The sequence below is a fragment of the Vipera berus genome (assembly GCF_964194415.1).
Source record: "Vipera berus genome assembly, chromosome: 1".
In the NCBI taxonomy this organism is placed as follows: domain Eukaryota; kingdom Metazoa; phylum Chordata; class Lepidosauria; order Squamata; family Viperidae; genus Vipera; species Vipera berus.
The window spans coordinates 217399278-217419505 of record NC_138202.1 but is presented as its reverse complement, the minus strand read 5'-3'; the positions used below and the strand labels follow the sequence as shown (position 1 = coordinate 217419505).

The window sequence follows — 20228 nt, the reverse complement described above, 5'->3', positions numbered from 1 at the left end:
AGGTTTACAATATGTTTGATTACAATGCATTACGCTAAACCATATAATATCACATAAATTCCTAATTTTACAGAGCCAGGACTACATAAAGAGCCCAACTTTTACTCCTACAACAGGACGCCATGAGCACGGACTTTTTAATCTTTATCATGCAATGGATGGAGCCAACCATTTGCATGTTTTAGTTGTCAAAGAATATGAAATGGCAATATATAAAAAATATTGGCCCAATCACATCATGCTTGTTTTGCCAAGTATTTTCAACAGTGCTGGAGTCGGTAGGTACATGTTTTATCAGCTACTTGTGTGAATAAAATAAGGGTACTAATTTTAGCTGGCTGCACTGGTAGAATAATTAAAGCAGGAAAAACTCTGGGGAAAATGTAATCCTGCTTGAGCCTCTTTTTGTGGCTCCAAAAACGTGCCACGATTATGCTGCCAGTTTGTATAAAGCAGCAAAATAACCAGCTCTTTTCAATGATGTAATTTCAGCTTATCCTCTCCCTTGGCCACCAACATCAATAAATCAATAAAATACAGATTTTGCCCACAAAAGGATTGAAAAGCTCATTGTATAAACTGTTGATTAATTGGTGAGGAACGACTTTACTCTGATTATATGCCATCAAATCAGCGTTGACTCTTAGTGGCTTCATGAATAGATTTTCTCCAAGATGATGTACCCTCAACCTGGCCTTTTAAATCTTCCAACAGTGGTGCCATTGCCATTGTAATTGAGTTATCCTCTTCTTCTCTTTCCAAATAAGCTTCAGTTTAGAATGACCAATAACAAATGAAGCTAAACAGTTTTTATTTGTAGACTTGGTGGGTATAATATTACCGTATAACACTCTGAAGGAAAAAAAAATGTTATAAATATGTATTTTCAAATTATGACCATGGATGATTTTATGACTTAAATTTAATGCACAACACACAAAGGCTATTTTGATTTGGTTATTGTACAAATGTAGTCGTGGGTAGTAGATCCCATTAATGTATCTGTTACAAGTCAGGTGAACAATCATCTAAACATATTGAGCAGCCCAGGAAAATTTTGATTGTGCGAGAACAATCTTTTCATATATAGCTAAAGACATTGAGCTAAAATGAAATTTCCACTTTCCCTTATTGACAGCTCACTTTGCTTCTCTGGCTTGGTTGTAGGAGCTGCTCACTTCCTAATAAAAGAGCTGTCTTACCATAATTTGGAGCTGGAACGAAATCGGCAGGAAGAGCTCGGCATAAAGCCTCAAGATATTTGGCCTTTCATTGTCATCTCCGATGACTCCTGTGTGATGTGGAATGCTGTTGAAATTGATTGTTCTGGTGACAGAAAAAGGTAAATGGCTACTGCTTTGGGGTGGTGAAGATTTTTTTTCTTAAATAACAATAGCAATAGCACTTAGACTTATATACCGCTTCACAGTGCTTCACAGCCCTCTCTAAGCGGTTTACAATCGGCCTATTGTCCTCCAACAATCTGGGTCCTAATACCTAATCTGACTTGAAATTACTTCCTGATCTCTTGCAGTGAATATACCTGGAGAGAAAAGAATATTTCCCTAAAGCAAATTCTTCAGCACATTGAATCGACTCCCAGTGTCACCCACTATGCCTTGATTGGCATGAGGAAATGGTCCAATAAAACTAGGAGCGGAGATATCAAGGAGCCATTCTCATGTTGCCATGTGCATGACTTCATCATGCTGAATGTGGAGCTAACCCAGAATGTCCAGTATAACCAGAATAGGTGAGCCAAGTCTGATTCAGGGAGCCAGCTCCTCCCAACCAGGTGACATAGAGATTACAGTTTCTAGCATTTGCACCTGGTGTGGCAGACAGTCCCAATGGTTGGGTAATTTTAAGGGCAATTTTAATACATCCAGAGGACAACAGATGGGAAGAAACTGAGTTGTATTGTGGTAGCTCATTCCATTATCCTTACTGATTCGGAAGGCTGATGAATATTGTCTACTTTATGATTCTTTTTTAATTTAGGGTCAAATCTTTACAACATACTAAAGACATCTTTGTATCTGGCATACATTTTTTAAAGAAATAAGCATAAGTCAAGAAGAACTGGAAAAAAAACAATTAGCACATTATTTTCCTGCTAAAAATAGCACCATTGAAACAGTAGTTTGGATCTGTATGAAATTGTGTGAACCATTTAATATCAGGAACAGTTTTTTTTTCTTCTTAGACATATCCCTGTGGTGTCATGCCATCAGTTCCCTTGGACAAATATCAATTTCATGCCTTTTAAACAGGTCCTGTTATCATTGGTGCTAACCTTGTACAGTTGGCAGTACAGTACAGTAGAGTATTTCCATTGTATTCATAGGGGCTTTCTATTAAAATCCACACTATTCTTTAAATGCTGAATCTCCTGCTCTTCCCAACAGATTTGTGTGTGATGATGTGGATTTCAATCTACGCGTCCACAGTGCAGGCTTGAGCATCTGCCGATTCAATCAATTTAGTGTCATGAAGAAACAAATAACAGTAGGAGGGCAAAGATCCTTTCATATCAAATCAAAGGTGAGACTTCAGAAATGGAGTACTTACTAACTGCAAAGTTACACATTCAGTAAGGTTCTGAGGTTAAGCGATGGGACGATCTAAATGGAGTTCCGATTTTAGGATCAGCTCTTGCCTCCAAAACTACAACGTGATCCAGCCGAACAGCAGCTTGGCGAAGGGAATTCCAGTCAGCTCAAAGAGCAGGTGGCAACTGTAGCTAGGCTAGCCTTTGCACAACTGCAGCTTGTGCACTAGTTCCACCTATTTCTGGTTTGGGAGACTTTGGTCATGGACATTCATGGCTAAGTTGCCTTCTAATTGGACTATTGCAACACTCGCACACCCATCTGAAATTTGGTTCAGAATGCAGCAGTGCCTTTAGTTAGAGGCGCAGCTCATTAGGCCTGTGTGACATCACTATTCTGCTCCCAATAGTTTTTGAGGTGAGATTCAAGATTCTGATTACTACCTTTAAAGCCCTACATAGCAAAAGACTGGGAACTTGCAGAACTGCCTTATTTCAAGAACATCTGCCAACTGCACATATTCTCACAAGGAGGGAATGCTCCAGGATCCCTCTTTTGAAATTTGCCACCTCATGCAACCTAGAAGTATGTGTCTTTTTGATTGCTGTCCCTCTGTTCTGGAATGATCTCACCTCCCCCAACGCCCCCAGATATACACCAAACACCAACTCTATTTGTCTTTAGAAAAACTGTTGACACTTGCCTTTTGGGGGGTGGGATTCAGTTAAATCAAGTCCCTTTTGGTTATCTAATTATCCTGATTGCTCGTAATTTTATATTTTGGATAGTTTTTAATATTACCATGGATTTTTTAAATTTATTTTTTATATATAATTTAGTGTGTGTGTGTGTGTGTGTGTGTGTGTGTAAATTTTTTGGATTGCTAACAAAGAATTAAAGGGAGACTGATATACATTTCAAACTTATTTGTTCTTATCAGTCAGCCATACCCTTCTGAGATTCGAACCTGGGCCGATTGCACCTTAGGCAATTGTTCTAACCTTTAGGCCACTGGCTCTTTCTCGCTTTGTTAGTTGAGAAGCAAGGGAGATATGTGTTAAATGTTTGTTAAGTATTTAGATTACCTTGCTAGGCCCCAAACATGGGACAAATGTTCTCGCTAATTCTTTATTAGCAATTTGAATAATTTACACACACACACATATATTATATTATATTATATTATATTATATTATATTATATTATATTATATTATATTATATTATATTATATTATATTATATTATATTATATTATATTATATTATATTATATTATTATATTATATTATATTATTATATTATATTATATTATATTATATTATATTATATTATATTATTATATTATATTATATTAATTATATTATATTATATTATATTATATTATATTATATTATATTATATTATATTATATTATATTATATTATATTATATTATATTATATTATATTATATTATATTAATTATATTATTTATTATATATCTAACTGGTTAAGTCGCATTTGCAAGATGGGTGGCCACAGAAAGTAATAAATAAATGTTTGAAAAGATTTTTGTGTTTATTTTGGAAGCAAGCAGTCAAAAGGCCCAGACAATCACAATCATGTCCATATGCTAGACTGATATCTAAGCTCTCAACACACGTCTGAAAATGTTTCTTCATATTTGTATCTATGTGTGTATTTACATACATACTCTCAAATATGTGAGACATCTGAATTTATTTTTCTCCCTCAGTCAGTTATATAATTGTATGGTTGTATGTGATTTTTATTCAGTCACGTGTATTTTTAAACTTATTTCAAAAAAATCAGTGGTAAAAAATATAAATCGCTATCGCAGTCCTTGTTTTCTTTTCAGGTGTCTGATAATTTAGTGAGTATTGGTCCAGCTCAATATATATGTGCCCCTGACAGCAAGCATACATTCTTGGCAGCTCCTGCTCAGTTGCTGCTTGAAAAATACCTCCAGTATCACAGCTATCGCTTCTTCCCTCTTTCACTGAAGAATTACAGCCACCCAGTGCTATCTGTGGATTGTTACCTTAATTTAGGACCACAGGTAATTAACTTACATATTAATTAAAATACTGTATACAAATATAAAATACATGCGTGTATTGGAGAAAGCAGTTATGTTTGGAAGAGTTAGAGGTAAAAGGAAACCAGTCTGTCAGAGAACACAGTGGCTGGACACCATCAATGCTAACACCAGCCAGAGCATAGAAAAACTCAAGTAGTGCAAGATTGAAAGAGTTGGATACAACTGAATGGATATCATCATCATCATCGTCGTCATCTTCACCACGTGTGCACATGCCCTTCAAATGTACCATGTTTCCCCAAAAATAAGACCCGGTCTTATTTTTTTTGCCTCCAAAAGAGGCACCGGGTCTTGGTTTGGGGGTGTGTGTCTTTTCCACGGTCTTACCCCAAAACTAGGGTTTATTTTTGGGGTAGGTCTTACTTTTGGGGAAACATGGTAGCTGAACCTCAATTCCCAGCATTCTTCTTTATTGCTCATCCTGCCTCTAGGATTGTCATTTCACAGTACCTGGATGGCTGCAGGCTACCCACGTCTGATGTGGAATCTGAGAAGTGGACTCTCCTGCTTCTTGTTATCTGAGCTATCAGATTTATTTATTTATTTATTAAATGTATATCCTTCCACAGTCACTAAAACATCTTGGAAGCTCATAAAGATAAGCAAATATTGTAGCACGACAAGAACACTTTATAAATGCAATTCCTTCCCACCCTGCTTTCCTCCAATACATTCTAGGAACCCTAGAAACCTTTTGGAAAAGTCCTGTTTTCAATGTGTTCTAGAAGGCAGATAATAATTGTAGACAAAGAAGCCTCCAGGAGGCCATTCCAGAAGGTTGGCCTGATTACTGATAAACAGTGCTCCTGGGTTTTGGACCTCTTTACCTCCCAGAAACAGAGAGGAACCAACTGTTTTTCCTGGTGTGATTGAAGTGGTTGGGCTTTGCCTCTTTTTCCAGAAAAAAACAAGTATACCATTCCAAGCAGAATAGCTGAATAGCAGTACCAGTGCAGCTACCTGCTATAATAGGTTTTTCTGGCTTTGCACAAATGAGGCAGCAACCAAATGTCTCTACAAGTGTTATGGAGTAACTTATCTATGGGTGCACTAGGATAGATCCCTTGCCAGAGACAAATGTTTCCTGCAGAACAGAGGGTCTTCAAACTTGGCCCTTTTATGACTTGTGGACTTCAACTCCCAGAATTCTTCAGCCAGCGTGCCTGGCTGAGGAATTCTGGGAGTTGAAGTCCACAAGTCATAAAAGGGCCAAGTTTGAAGACCCCTGCTGCAGAGGAAACAATAAAATAAGAGAAAGGCAGTGGCAAAAAAAGAAAAAGAGAGGCTATTGTTTTGATTACACATGATTAGGGATGATGCCAGGCTCCTAGGAGAGCCAGCCTCTGCAGTTTAGCTAAATTTAATTTAATGTTATTAAGTTAAATGAGAGGGGATTTATATAACTTCTTTTTAAAGGCCATTCAGTCATGAAATGACTACATAAATATAAGAAAAAAGAACTTATCCTAAGTGTAGCATGTCAAATCATTTGTAAAATTAAAAAGATATGTGCTAGCTATAGGAGAGCTGTGATGAGAACAAGTATTTGCTAATATTTGGAAAAATGGATTCATTTATCTACTATAAATGGATTCCATAATACCCTGCACAATCTGAAACTGCTGTCGATGTTTCTGTGGCCATAACTGTTTAGTAAATGCTAACCTGAATTGTTTCTGGATGGAGAGTAAACCATTCTTGCTGTTTTGTTCCTCTTGCAACAGATTGCAGTTTGTTATGTTAGTTCCCGGCCTCATTCTCTGAATGTCAGCTGCTCTGAGATGATATTCAGTGGACTCTTGCTGTATCTCTGCGATTCCTTTGTTGTAGCCAGCTTCTTGAAGAAATTCCACTTTTTGAAAGGTAACAGGTTGCTGTTGACACATAGAGTGACTTGACATCTTTGAAGCAGGCAGGCAGGAAGGACAAAAGCATTTGTGTCTCTGATACTTGAACTTTCCTACCTGAAAAACTACTCAGGGGATAAAAAGGAATTTTCCAGGAAGAAACATCTATTCATTGCGGGAATAGATTGGCTTCCTGGGAACAAGGAACCCGATCTGTTTTTAAAATAGCATTTTGACTAATCTAATTGCCGACAAGGAAATTAAATGTTCTAAAAGGAATACTGTTATATACACTAATTGTTCTGATCCTTCCTTCCTTCCTTCCTTCCTTCCTTCCTTCCTTCCTTCCTTCCTTCCTTCCTTCCTTCCTTCCTTCCTTCCTTCCTTCTTTCCTTCCTTCCCTTCCTCCCTCCCTCCCTCCCTAAAAAATCTTTCTTATACTGGAAATTATTTTGGTTTTCTTCTCTTTTCTTTGTTTCAACAAGAAACTGAATAAATATTTAATAATAATTGAAAAATGGTTGGAACCAGGTTTTCTTAATATTACCACATATCTATGATTTTGCCAGTCCTTGCTTCCTTGGTGCTAAGTATGTAACCTTTTCCTGACAAGCAGAGGCTGTCTTAAAGCTAAGGCTGTGACTTTTCCTCAGACCTCTCTTTTCACTTACATCTCCCAAATCTCTTTCCCTTTAGTTTCATACATCTCCCCCACCTTCCCAGGAATATAAACTGCAGGAGGTGCCCTGCATTGGACGTTTGGATTGACTGCTCTGATACCCACTCATTCCAAACACTATATTCAGCAAGTGGAAGGAGATATGAATTTTTTTTTGCCACCTATGAAAAGTATCCCATGATGCAGATAGGGAAAGAAAGCAGGAGACAAGCATATCTCTAAGGCAGGGGTGTCAAACTGCCGGCCCATGGGCCAGTTGTATCATACGGAGGCTGTGCCCACCCCAACTCCAGCAATGCAAAAAAAAAAGTCACGATAAGTCACATGACGTGGCGAGTTTGACACCCATCCTCTAAGAGATTGCTTGGTGCCTCTTGATTGCTCAAAGGTTGTCCTTTCAGCGCTTCTCCCTTTGACTGATACTATCTTTTAAATGATAGGGACGCGGTGGCTCAGTGGGTTAGGACGCTGACCTTGTCAATCAGAAGGTCGGCAGTTTGGCGGGTCGAATCCCAAGTGCCGCGTAACAGAGTGAGCGCCTGTTACTCGTCCCAGCTTCTGCCAACCTAGCAGTTCGAAAGCACGTAAAAATGCAAGTAGAAAAATAGGGACCACTACGGTGGGAAGGTAACAGCGTTCCGTGCGCCTTTGGCGTCTAGTCATGCCGGCCACATGACCACGGAGACGTCCTCGGACAAGCGCTGGCTCTTCGGCCTTGAAACGGAGATGAGCACCGGCCCCTAGAGTCAGAAACAACTAGCACGCATGTGCGGGGGAACCTTTACCTTTACCTTTTATCTTTTAAATGATTACATAATTGAGAGCTGGGATTTGGGTGCAAGGTGTTGTGTATGATTTTTGTTTTTAGCTCAGAGAGTTTTATGTATATGTGGGAGTCCTTGGTGCTCTCTGAGCTTGGTTGTTTTCTTGCAGATGTTTCATTACCCAATTAGGTAACATAATCAGTGCTAGAAGAGAATGGGGTTGGGGAGGTTTCTCTCTATGTGGTTTATGGCTGGCCCTACCAGTGTTGGTTGGAGTGTTCTTAGTGGTTCCTTGATTAGGTTCCATAATTAATACTGACCAATACTGACTGGGCAAACCTCTGATATATAAAAAGAGAACAAACCACACTCCCTTCTAGCACTGATGATATTACCTAGTTGGAAAGTGAAACATCTGCAAGAAAACAACCAAGCTCAGAGAGCACCAAGGACTCTATAGTTCAACCCTGAGCTACTAATATTTTCTTCTATTAGTTATGTATATGTAACACAAATGCTAATAACAATAATTCCCACAGGGGCCACCTTATGTGTCATTTGCCAAGACAGGAACTCCCTTCGCCAAACTGTTGTCCGGCTAGAACTGGAAGATGAGTGGCAATTCCGGCTAAGAGACGAGTTTCAAACTGCCAATGCCAAAGAAGACAGGCCACTCTTTTTTTTAACAGGACGGCATATTTGATAAGAGATTATCCGACATCTTCAAGGAGACTCTTCCAACCAAAAATAAGTTGTGAAAATAGTGATGGTGGGGGAACTTAAATGTTCAGCTGAAGTTTCAAAAACAAACAAACCAAAAAAACCACCCCACAATGTAGACAAAAAATGGAGGCAAATTTGAAATTGTATTATAATTCTATTTTATTTGACACATCTGTGTTTATAATTTCAGACTATGTCAGTATCTTATATAATTTAAGATGTTTAAGCTGTTCGTTCTGTGTCAGTAGCAGAGTGGAATTGCTGCTTGTTGTAGCTGAATTGCTTATAGGCTGTCGTTGCCTTTGTTTTGGTTGTATAAATTATAGAGATTATGTTGTCATGAAATATTTGGGGTGGTAGAATTCAACATTTAGAAGTAGATTGCCTTCTTAATCTTTTGTTGAATTAGAAGTCAGTAGACAGAAAATGCTCCATTCTTAGTATACAATGCAGCTGATAAGTGAACAACTATGTGAAAAGATTTGGGTAAAGTGCTAGAGGCAAAAATGAACTGGGCAGTTTTTCCCCTGCAAGCCCCAATGAAATGGACGGGAAATGCGAAGAGCATGGCAGTGTGTATCAGACTTAGTGGGAATTGCAGAAAAGAACTGTCCAAGGGATTGTGCCTTATATTTCCATTTTAATGAAAATGGACACTTAGGCCTTTACCCTTCTACTAATTTTCCACAATCGCCCCTTGCCATTGCTGAGATGATGCAAAGCCCATCCTCATTACACTGGATAGGTCACAAGACAGGGTGGATGATTCTAGAAGATTCTACTGTAATGATTTTCCTCAGCCTTGTTTCAGAATCGTTGGTTGTTCTACATAATTTTTAAAATGGAGGCATTTATAGGACACTGGTAAGGAGATAGTTCCTTTCCAGTTTCCTTAACACTTTCAACAACAATGACAGGGCTTTTAATACCTAATCTCATTGGAAAAGAGACAGAGGGAAATATTCAGGGAAATATTCAGAGGTGTATCGCCTTGAAAGTAGCCCATATTGAACCATATATCACAAATATCAACAGTTGACCACAGGACATATTTTATGACATTTTGTATTATGTCACAAATGCTTTGTGATAACTTTTATGTATAAAATGTTTTATAAAATTTGCCAGATTTCAAGTCCACAGGAGTCACGGGCCTAGATTTTGGACATATTTTATAAATTAGCCCTTTTGAAGTACCTTCATTCAATGATTGTTGCCTACAACACACTGTTTCATCCACTAAAGATACACAGACAAACGGGAGAGTTTTAGTAGTATGTTAGACAACTCATGACCTGTCGGATCATTGTTTCAAAGATATTTGCTTTCCAGATTCCCTAAAAACCTTCAAAAATGGTAGAATTTCTAATGCAATGGAAAAGTTTTTAAAAATTCTGGGACATATTCAGAGATGTATCTGCCTTGAAAGTAGCCCATGCTGGACTGTACAGCACAAACATCAGCAGTTGACCACAGGAAATGTTTTCTGACATTTTGTATTATGTTACAAAAAAGAGATGTTTTCCTAGGGTTAAACCAGCAGAGGGGAATTACCTCCGCAGAGCAGAGGCCTGCTTCAGTCCAATTCTTTTTCTGCTTATAACAGTATTTACATTCCAGCACTGGAATGAGGATAAGGAATCATCAGAAGGTTAAATGCTGGAAAACTTCATCCGTCAAAGGACTTGGCAAAGAATCACAACAGGAAAAGGACAAATTGATTGTCCTATCTAACTCCTTAATGGGCAATAAGTTCTTCATTTTTTAAAATTTTAATTCAAATTAAAGTGTCTAATTTTCAGGAACATTCTTGTAAAGGAACATGACACTGCTTGTAATTCATGCTTGTAATTCAATTTCTTCAGTTGCAAAAAGTGTTAAGCACTTCATCTATATTGACTGAGATCTGTTCAGAGATAAGCACTTTTAAATCCCACCATTTTAAAAAAGAAAACCATGCCTGCACTACTTAAGTTAAGGTCATTGCCTTTTTTTTTTAGGAGAGCCCACACTGATTGTTCACCATAACCCAAAGATACACTTATGAAATCTGGCTCAGCAGAAGCTGGTGTATTTCTCCCCCCCCAGTGAAATAAAATAATCAAGATGCAATGTCCCATGTTTGATAATTTGGAGAATTTGGTTATTTCTTTGGGGAACAAAACCACAAGAGTTTTGAACAATGTTAAAGAATAACTCTGTTACAGAGAGCTACAATTGTGCAACCACAAAACAGTTAATAGCATCGTGTCTCAAACAACTTGTTATACCAGAAAGTTTGTTTGCTGCTGTTATTATTTTTAGTGGGTCAGGGCTATAGGAAATACATCTGAATGTCCCATGCTAAACAGGCTATTTTTTGCCAATTCCCATAACCAGATTCATATGACCTCCAAATGGCTTCTGCTGCCCTCTAGTTTATAAGGTTCATCTTGGATGAATAATCGTGTTTTTAAATACCGTATATACTTGAGTATAAGCCGAATTTTTCAGCCCACTTTTTGGGCTGAAAAAATCCACTTCGGCTTATACTCCAGTGAACAAAAAAAAGAACTGTCCCTTCGTTCGGAACAGGCTGCTGAGAGAAGGGAGCGGCAGAGCCTTGCAGAGCTGGCGGCAGTCCAGCGTTGTTTCTCCCCCTCGTGCGTGCGTGTGTGTGTCAGACCCACGGGAATGGCTGGTAGGGAAGCGGCATTCCGGCATTCCCCCCCTTCCTGTGTGTCGAGCCCACGGGGCTTGACACACAGAGAAACGCAAATGCCGGACTGCCGCCACCTTTACTAGCCATTCCTGCGGGTCTGACACACACACACACACACACACACACACACACACACACGCACGAGGGGGAGAAACAACGCTGGACTGCCGCCACCTCTGCCAGCCCTGCAAGCCTCTGCCGCCCCGGCGTTGGTGGTCGAGCTCTTCGGAGCCGGCAGAGAATCTCCCGCAGGAGGAGGTCGCGGCTTTCTCTCTTGCTTCGGACTGCAAGGATTTAAACTCCAGGAACAAATCCCGATGGAAGTTTTTTTTAAAAAAATACTCCTCCGGGTCGGACAGGGGACCCAGGCTGAGGTCTAGGGGTAGTGGGGGGGGGCTCGCGGACATAGATGGGCTCAAGTGGAAGCCAAGCAGCCCTCCCGAATCTGGGCTTCTGGACGGAGCAGCCGGTGGTGCGTTTCAAAAAGCAGAAAAGTTGGATTTTGAACATTTCAGCAGCGCATCTGCACCCACTGCTTTTAGAAAGTACGAGGACCGGCAACTCCACTTCTCGGCTGATGCAGCGGGAGGCTGTGGGTCAAGCAGGCTACACTTCCCCGGGCGCTGCAACGGCACCCGTTTTCCCCGGCGAGTTTTCACTACCTGGCCCCTGCAGAATCGCGGCGGCGCCCTCGGGGTAGGCTTCTCGTGGGCTCGACACACAGGAAGGGGGGGAATGCCGGAATGCTGCTTCCCTACCAGCCATTCCCGTGGGTCTGACACACACACGCACGCACGAGGGGGAGAAACAACGCTGGACTGCCGCCAGCTCTGCAAGGCTCTGCCGCTCCCTTCTCTCAGCAGCCTGTTCCGAACGAAGGGACAGTTCTTTTTTTTGTTCACTGGAGTATAAGCCGAAGTGGATTTTTTCAGCCCGAAAAGTGGGCTGAAAAATTCGGCTTATACTCAAGTATATACGGTATGTCAGCTCCAAGGTTTAAATCCTGTCTTCCATTCATTCCCTTTCAAGCCAATGAATTTTGGGGCACTTTTTCCCCAATCTGGAATGTGAAAGATGAATGTTTATCTGTATACAACAGTTCCGTCCTGTAATTTTATATTCCCGTGGGTCTGACACACACACACACACACACACACACACACACACAGAGACGAGGGGGAGAAACAACGCTCTGGGCGGCAGAGGCCTGGAGAAGGAAAAATCGGCTGCAGCCTCGGGGTAGGCTTCTCCGGGGGCGCCGCCGCGATTCTGCAGGGGCCAGGAAGTGAAAACTCACCGGGGAAAACGGGTGCCGTTGCAGCGCCCGGGGAAGCGTAGCCTGCTTGACCCACGGCCTCCCGCTGCATCAGCCGAGAAGTGGAGTTGCCGGTCCTCGTACTTTCTAAAAGCAGTGGGTGCAGATGCGCTGCTGAAATGTTCAAAATCCAACTTTTCTGCTTTTTGAAACGCACCACCGGCTGCTCCGTCCAGAAGCCCAGATTCGGGAGGGCTGCTTGGCTTCCACTTGAGCCCATCTATGTCCGCGAGCCCCCCCCCCCACTACCCCTAGACCTCAGCCTGGGTCCCCTGTCTGACCCGGAGGAGTATTTTTTTAAAAAAAACTTCCATCGGGATTTGTTCCTGGAGTTTAAACCCTTGCAGTCCGAAGCAAGAGAGAAAGCCGCGACCTCCTCCTGCGGGAGATTCTCTGCCGGCTCCGAAGAGCTCGACCACCAACGCCGGGGCGGCAGAGGCTTGCAGGGCTGGCAGAGGTGGCGGCAGTCCAGCGTTGTTTCTCCCCCTCGTGCGTGCGTGTGTGTGTGTGTGTCAGACCCGCAGGAATGGTTAGTAAAGGTGGCGGCAGTCCGGCATTTGCGTTTCTCTGTGTGTCAAGCCCCGTGGGCCCGACACACAGGAGGGGGGGAACGCCGCTTCCTTACCAGCCATTCCCGCGGGTCTGACACACGCACGCATGCATGAGGGGGGGAAACGCCGGACTGCCGCCACCTCTACCAGCCGTTCCCGCAGGTCTCACACACACACACACACACACACACACGCACGAGGTGGGAAACAACGCTTGACTGCCGCCTCCCTAGCAGACCTTCCCTGCGGGATGTGCTGCCAGGAAGCCTGGCAGCCTGATGAGCGGACCCTGCGAACCGCGGCCGAGCCAGCTCCGGGATGCTGCCAGAGTCAACGAGCGGCTCGTCGTGGCACAGAATATAGATATGTTGCTAAGAAGGGGCCAAGCTTATACTTATACTCGGCTTATACTCGAGTCAATAACTTTTTCCAGTTTTTGGGGTAAAATTAGGGGTCTCGGCTTATACTCGAGTCGGCTTATACTCAAGTATATACGGTATTAGAAATTTTATCATAGTCTAGTAGAAACCCAGTGGTTCTTTTTTTTTGAACAATACCACAGTTATTAACTTCCATCTTGCACCACATCCCCTTCCTCACTCTTAATGAAAAAATACATCTGAATTGTTCATCCCGATGCAAGACGGTAGTTATTTTTCTCCGGACACGTAAACACCTTTTCCAGGAGGCTTATGACTTAACAGGGATACTTGAAGTGTCAGCTGCCAAGCCGGTGGGTACCAGATTACAGAGCTCATGTTTCTCTTCCAGGCTAAGGTTCCAAGAACATGAGCAGGCTAAACTAGCAAGCAAACAGAATCGTTGGGGAAACGATTCTGTCTGCATCTTTGTTGTCAACGCCGCATTGCTTTAAGGCAAGATTTTTGTTTCAGGTTGAAACTTAAATCAGGGTTAGCGTCCTTGGCAGCATAACCCTCTGGCAATGGAGGAAAAGAACTATCTCAAGATGCCATCGGAAGATACTGAGTCCCCTTGGTCTTGGGTAAGGCCTCCTGGTCTCGAGAAGAAATTAGATGCTGGAATTAGAGGACAGCTTGGCCTTTCATTTGCAGATTACAGGTTCAAGCACAATCCTGCTCATATTGATTCAGAGCAAAGCTGTGTTGAATTGGTGCAAATGGGTAGAGAGGGTTTTTTCTGCTTCTTTTAGTTTGCAGCAGAGAAGGGAGGAAAGATGTGCATGTGTGTGTGTATATATATATATATATATATATATGTATATATGTATATATATATTTGTTTCATTTTCTTTCAAACTGTTATTGGGTGCCATTCTACTAGACAAGCCTGTCTTTTGAAAAACTCTTTTCCCCATTTTAACATCGTTGGACTATAGAGAGACATTACTTTGGAGGCATGTTTGCCCAGCTAAAGTATCATTTCATTCTCGGTGTTGCAATTTTTGTATACCTAAAAGACAGCAAAATGTTAAACACTACTATGAGATGGATCTTGCTTTCTGAAAAAAATGTGAACTGCTACTGTTTTTTGAAAAATAGCAATAGGGAGATTTTGCTTGGATGTTGTAAGCTTCATTCCATATCACTCCTACAAACCTCTATATTAGGGGAAGGCAGGAAGTTTGGATGACATTTGAAAGGTTTGCAAGGTTTTCTGACTCCTGGTGGTCTAATAATAGCAACTCCTAAAAAGCCCTGCCTCGTTCCTAAATACAATTGTTGGAGGCGGCAGACTAGCTGGACTGAATTTTTATATGGGAAGAACTTGAAAGTTTGCTTTTGGGATGCATCACAAATTTCTGGGGTGGGTTAAAACGCATCCTGCACCTTAATTCCTCCGGTTTTGTTGTCTATCTGAGCCACAGTTTGCCACTTAACTCAGTTCATTAAGCCTCTGATAAATAGATTTTGCCAACAAAAAGTGTGTCCCAGTTGTCTGCTTCTATTAAGATTCATGAAGGGGAAATAAATACATGTAGGATTTTTTCTCTTGTTGGGAAATGCTTTTTCAATATTTCTTGATGGGTCTGATCAGAACAGTACAATCCATTATAGACAACGAAGACTTTTCTACAGATAGGGATGTGAATTTGACACTCATGGTGTATGTGGAAAATGAATAAAAGGATGCCAAAGTTCTGTAATTATTTTCAGGTGATAAATTAGTGATTCAGAACAAAAATAATATTGAGTCTTCTTCTGTTGACGTTGGTCTTGCTAAATATGTTAATGATGGATGAACTTATATGTAAAGAAGAGCAATAAGGATATGGTGAAGATAGAAGATCTTACCTTTGTGTGGTATGGTAGGTGAAAACTATAAATACACAATTTCTTTAAAGGTAAAGATATAGGAATATGATAGGAAGGAATGAAAGAGACATCTTACTATCTCTCTTTCTCTCTCACACACACACAGAGAGACACACACAGAGAAAGACACACACGCACATTTTTGGAACCACTCATCTACCTCGCAGACATTCTGGCTGGTGTACAGTAAAATATTAAAACAGGAAAGAAGTTAAAATGTAAATGGAGGCAATGGTGATTAAAAACAATGAAAAAAATTAATTAAAATACAAAGGGAGGGCTTTCAAGGTCCCTACCAGCCTGATGGCGGCATTCTCATCTGCATTTCCAAGCAAGGGCGCAGTGCCATGTTTTCCTACCTTTCAGGTATGAAGGCCACCTCCCAAGTTCACACCAAGAAAGAACTTTTGACAGAGAAAACAGGCAGTCCTCAACGTTTGACCACAATTGAGCCCAAAACCTATGGTGCTAAGTGAAAAATTTACTGAGCTTTGCCTCATTTTATGACCTTAGCCACATTTGTTAAGTGAATCACTGCAGTTGTTAAATTAGTAACACGGTTAAGTGAATCTGGCTTCCCCATTGGCTTTGCTGTCAGAAGGTCGCCAAAGATGATCACATGCCCCGGGGACAGTGCAACTGTCATAAATGTGAGTCAGCTGTTAAGCATCCGAATGTAAATCATGGGACCATGAGGGTGCATGACCATAAGTGTGAAAAATGGTCATAAGTCACTTTTTTTCAGAGCCACTGTAACTTTGAACGGTCACTAAGAGAGTCGAGGACTATCTTTATCTGAAGCTTAGGGTTGAAATGTGCTGGTGCTTTCTGAGCTGGGTGTTTGCTTACCAATGGTTCATTAGCCAACTAGGCAGCCTTACCAGTGTGTTTGCTTAGTGTCAAGAGGATTCTGGGAGAGCGAAGAGCAGCTCACCACAACTTGCAGAGAGAGAACTAGGGTTTCATCTCATTGGATCAAGCTAGCGGCCTGGAAACTGCCTCACAAAGAACTTTTGCATACCACCAGAGGATTTCGGGAGGCTGAGTCGGGGGGGGGGTGATGGTTCACCATGACTAACAGAAGTGGAGCTTTGCCTCATTGGCTCAAACTAGCAAACAATCCCAATGGGGAGATTTGTGTAATGTCACAACACTCTGGGAAACTAAAGAGGAATTTAGCATTACTCATTATGCTTGTTGGCTTGGGGTTATTGCATATTTTGATTTATTTAACATGGTTTTGCTGGCTTTTGTTCATTTGTATACCTGGATTGTTACTGGGGTGTATTTTGATACAGGGCTGTGTTATTTATTTATTTATTTATTTTATTTTATTTATTTAGATTTATATACCGCCCTTTCCCGAAGGACTCAGGGCGGTTTACAGGATATTTAAAAGAAAATCAATACAAAAGTTAAAACCAAATTAAAAAAGATTAAATGAAACCCTGAGAGAAAATAAAAAACCCAGTTAAAATTAAAATTAAAAATTCTCAGCCTGGGACAGAGAGCTCGAAGAGCCAGGTCTTCAGGTCCCAGCGGAATGAACGGAGGTCAGGGGCAGTCCTAAGCTCCGCGGGCAGCTGGTTCCAAAGGGCAGGCGCGCCCACTGAGAAGGCCCTACCCCTGGGTGTTACCCGCCGGCAATCTTTAACCGGCGGCACCCTGAGAAGACCCTCCCTGTGGGAGCGCACTGGACGAAGGGAGCTTGATGCTGGCAGCAGGTGTTCTCTCAAGTATCCCGGACCTTCGCCATTTAGGGCTTTATAGGTCATCACCAGCACCTTGAATCTTACCCGAAGGGCAACCGGAAGCCAATGCAGCTCGCGGAGTAGAGGTGTTACATGGGAGTATCGGGAGACCCCCATCACAACTCGCGTGGCCGCATTCTGCACTAGCTGAAGCCTCCGGGTGGTCCTCAAGGGCAGCCCCATGTAGAGAGCGTTGCAGTAGTCTAAACGGGAGGTCACGAGCGCATGAGTGACTGTGCGTAGGGCATCTCGGTCCACATAGGGTCGCAACTGGCGCACCAGGCGAACCTGGGCAAAAGCCCCCCTGGTCATGGCTCCTATATGATCTTCAAAATTGAGCCGCGAATCCAGGAGGATGCCCAAGTTGCGAGCCCTATCAACGGGGGGGTAACACCTCACCCCCCATCGTTAGAGATGGAATAGTCTGGTTGACCCGAGATGCCGGTATGCACAGCCACTCAGTCTTGGCAGGATTGAGACGAAGCCTGTTTCTCCCCATCCAGACCCGGACCGCTTCCAGGCAACGGGACATCACGGCGAGGGCATTGTTATCCTTTATCCTTTTCAGAACTTGTGTTGTAGTGAGTTACACCTCCCCCACCTCACTCAGTAGCATTGTTGTCATCTAGTTAGGCAAGGAAATGTCTGCAAACAAACAACCCAGCTCAGAGAGCACCAAGGACCCGCCCACACACAAGTACTTGAAGCACTTCAGATGTTCTTTGGATTTGGCACTATAAAGGTAAATATAAGACAGAAATGTAAATAATGTCAGGGGTTGAAAATGTTGCCAAAATGGAGCTGATGGGTCAGGTGAATCCTAATTTATGGCAGGAAATTGATATTTTCAATAGGCAACCCTGACCATCATGACTGTAGATGGCCTGAGTCATTTTAGTGTATGTGACCCAGAATGGCAAAGAGAAGGAAAATTCAAATGATGCTGCCGTGACATTGAACATTATAATCAACTTCAGTAACCGATGACTTGCTATCTTTGGTATCTCAAACTGACAGCTGTGCCACAATATATTTAGCCCATTCACTTGCTTTTCACTGAAAGCCTGCATTTAATCTACTGTCTCCCTTTTGTGTTTTATCCCAGACATCAACAGTGGTGATCACAGTAGCATCTGTTGCTGTATGTTTTATTTTAGTGACCTTTAAGAATGTGGGAATGCCACATTGTTAGATATTGCTCTCAGCTTTCCTTTCCTTTGACACCTTTTTGAAAAACAAAGCTTAGAATAATCCCAAAGCAGAACGATAATAGACAATGTACAATGTATTAGTACACTAAAATGCAATTTGCAAAACATTTTCTTAAAAAATATGAGTGATAAAAGATATTTTCCTTGGGAAAGACAGTAAATCCTTCCACTGGAAAGCTTAAGTAACATCTTTCAGAAGTCTGCCAGTCTTGAATTAGTATGACAGGGGAATTAAATTATTCCTTTGGACTTGGGCTTCATCAGCTGATTCAATGGCACATGATGGAGGGTTGGATTTGGCTGCTAACTTGATATGGATCAGTAAATTCCTGGGAAGAATTTTTGGAAGCAGATTTTCTTCTACTCTATTTAAAACCCTGTTAGACTGGACAAATATCCTTAAAGGCAACACAATATTGGACAAAGTGAAAGAACCTCTAAATTTTTTCTATATCAATGCATACACACAGATCTCTAAGTTGTGGGATGGAACAATGATAAACAGGTGTCATTTCACAACTTAGCAGTCTAAGAAAAAGTTGTTTGGGTTGGGGTCTAGTTTCACACCAACACTCAAGATGTTGTTCTGGGTGTCATCAAACTGAAATAAAAAGCAATTTATTAATTATTAATAATTAATTTATCCATTACATATTTGTAAAAAAGTACCGAAGCTATTTACTTAATTTTATTTCTTATGACAATAATTCAGTGGAATTAGCTTGAAACAAACATTTTCCATACATTGTTCTTACTAAAAGATGGAACTGCCTGTTTATCCACCTAGAAATACTAATTTGTATGTCTGTGAGGACACACACACACACATAACGAAATCAGTCAGTTTTTACAACCATGCACTACAACAAAATAAATATGTAATTACACATCTTCCACTTATATATCCATTCCCCACACTGTTTTCTATTTACAATGCTTAAGTAAAAGATGTCCTGTGTTGAATATGATCCTAAGGCTATATAAATACCAAACAGAACAGGAGAAAATGGGGGTTATTTGTCACAATATTTTTAAAAGTTGTATGTTTAGAATAATATTCCCAGTGATTACATTCTAAAAACCCATACTAGGTCTCATAGGTCTGGATTGATAGCTCACTTTGTTGCATTTTTAAAAATCTCATGAAACCTTAGGTTTCTTGGTTTGAAATTGTGAGAAACAATGTTTTTAATCACTAAGCAATGCAGATAGTACTGAATGATAGCTCAAGGAATCATCATTGTTTGTTTGTTTGTTTGTGTGTGTGTATACACATTTTTTTTTCATGACAGCTAAATTTGCTGAAGATGAAAACCTGAAACTTGTCAAAGTAAACAGAGCAGACAAGAAGAAGGAAGAAAGTTTTGAACTGTCATGGATAATAATAATAATAATAATAATAATAATAATAATAATAATAATAATAATAATAATAATAATAATAATAATAATAATAATAATAATAATAATTTGATTTCTATACCGCCCTTCTCCCAAAGGACTCAGGATGACCAAATCAAAGGCTCTTCAGGATTATACAAGGCCCAGACTGCCCACTCTTGGTCAAAAGAGAGGACAAATGCTCCTCATCTGGTGCCTCTTTTATTTATTTTATCTGTTATTGCTCTGTTGTATAGGTAGCCCTTGACTTACAATCACAATTGAGGTTAGAATTTCCGTTTGCTAAGTAAGGTGGTTGTTAAGTAAGCCATGCTCCATTTTACAACCATATTTGATTCAT

The 20228-nt window shown here is 41.0% G+C and overlaps 1 protein-coding gene across 1 annotated transcript in view; it reads left to right on the top strand.

Annotated features, from left to right (window-relative positions):
• GREB1 (growth regulating estrogen receptor binding 1) overlaps positions 1–8644 on the top strand; it is a gene marked incomplete at both ends in the record, with an annotated part of 84320 nt that extends 75676 nt beyond the window's left edge. The window contains 7 exons of the mRNA XM_081314959.1: positions 74–278; positions 1168–1342; positions 1535–1753; positions 2409–2544; positions 4409–4609; positions 6376–6514; positions 8481–8644. Of these exons, the coding sequence (XP_081171085.1) occupies positions 74–278; positions 1168–1342; positions 1535–1753; positions 2409–2544; positions 4409–4609; positions 6376–6514; positions 8481–8644 (1239 nt within the window). The remainder of the gene's footprint in view (positions 1–73; positions 279–1167; positions 1343–1534; positions 1754–2408; positions 2545–4408; positions 4610–6375; positions 6515–8480) is intronic.
• Positions 8645–20228: the final 11584 nt, after the last annotated feature.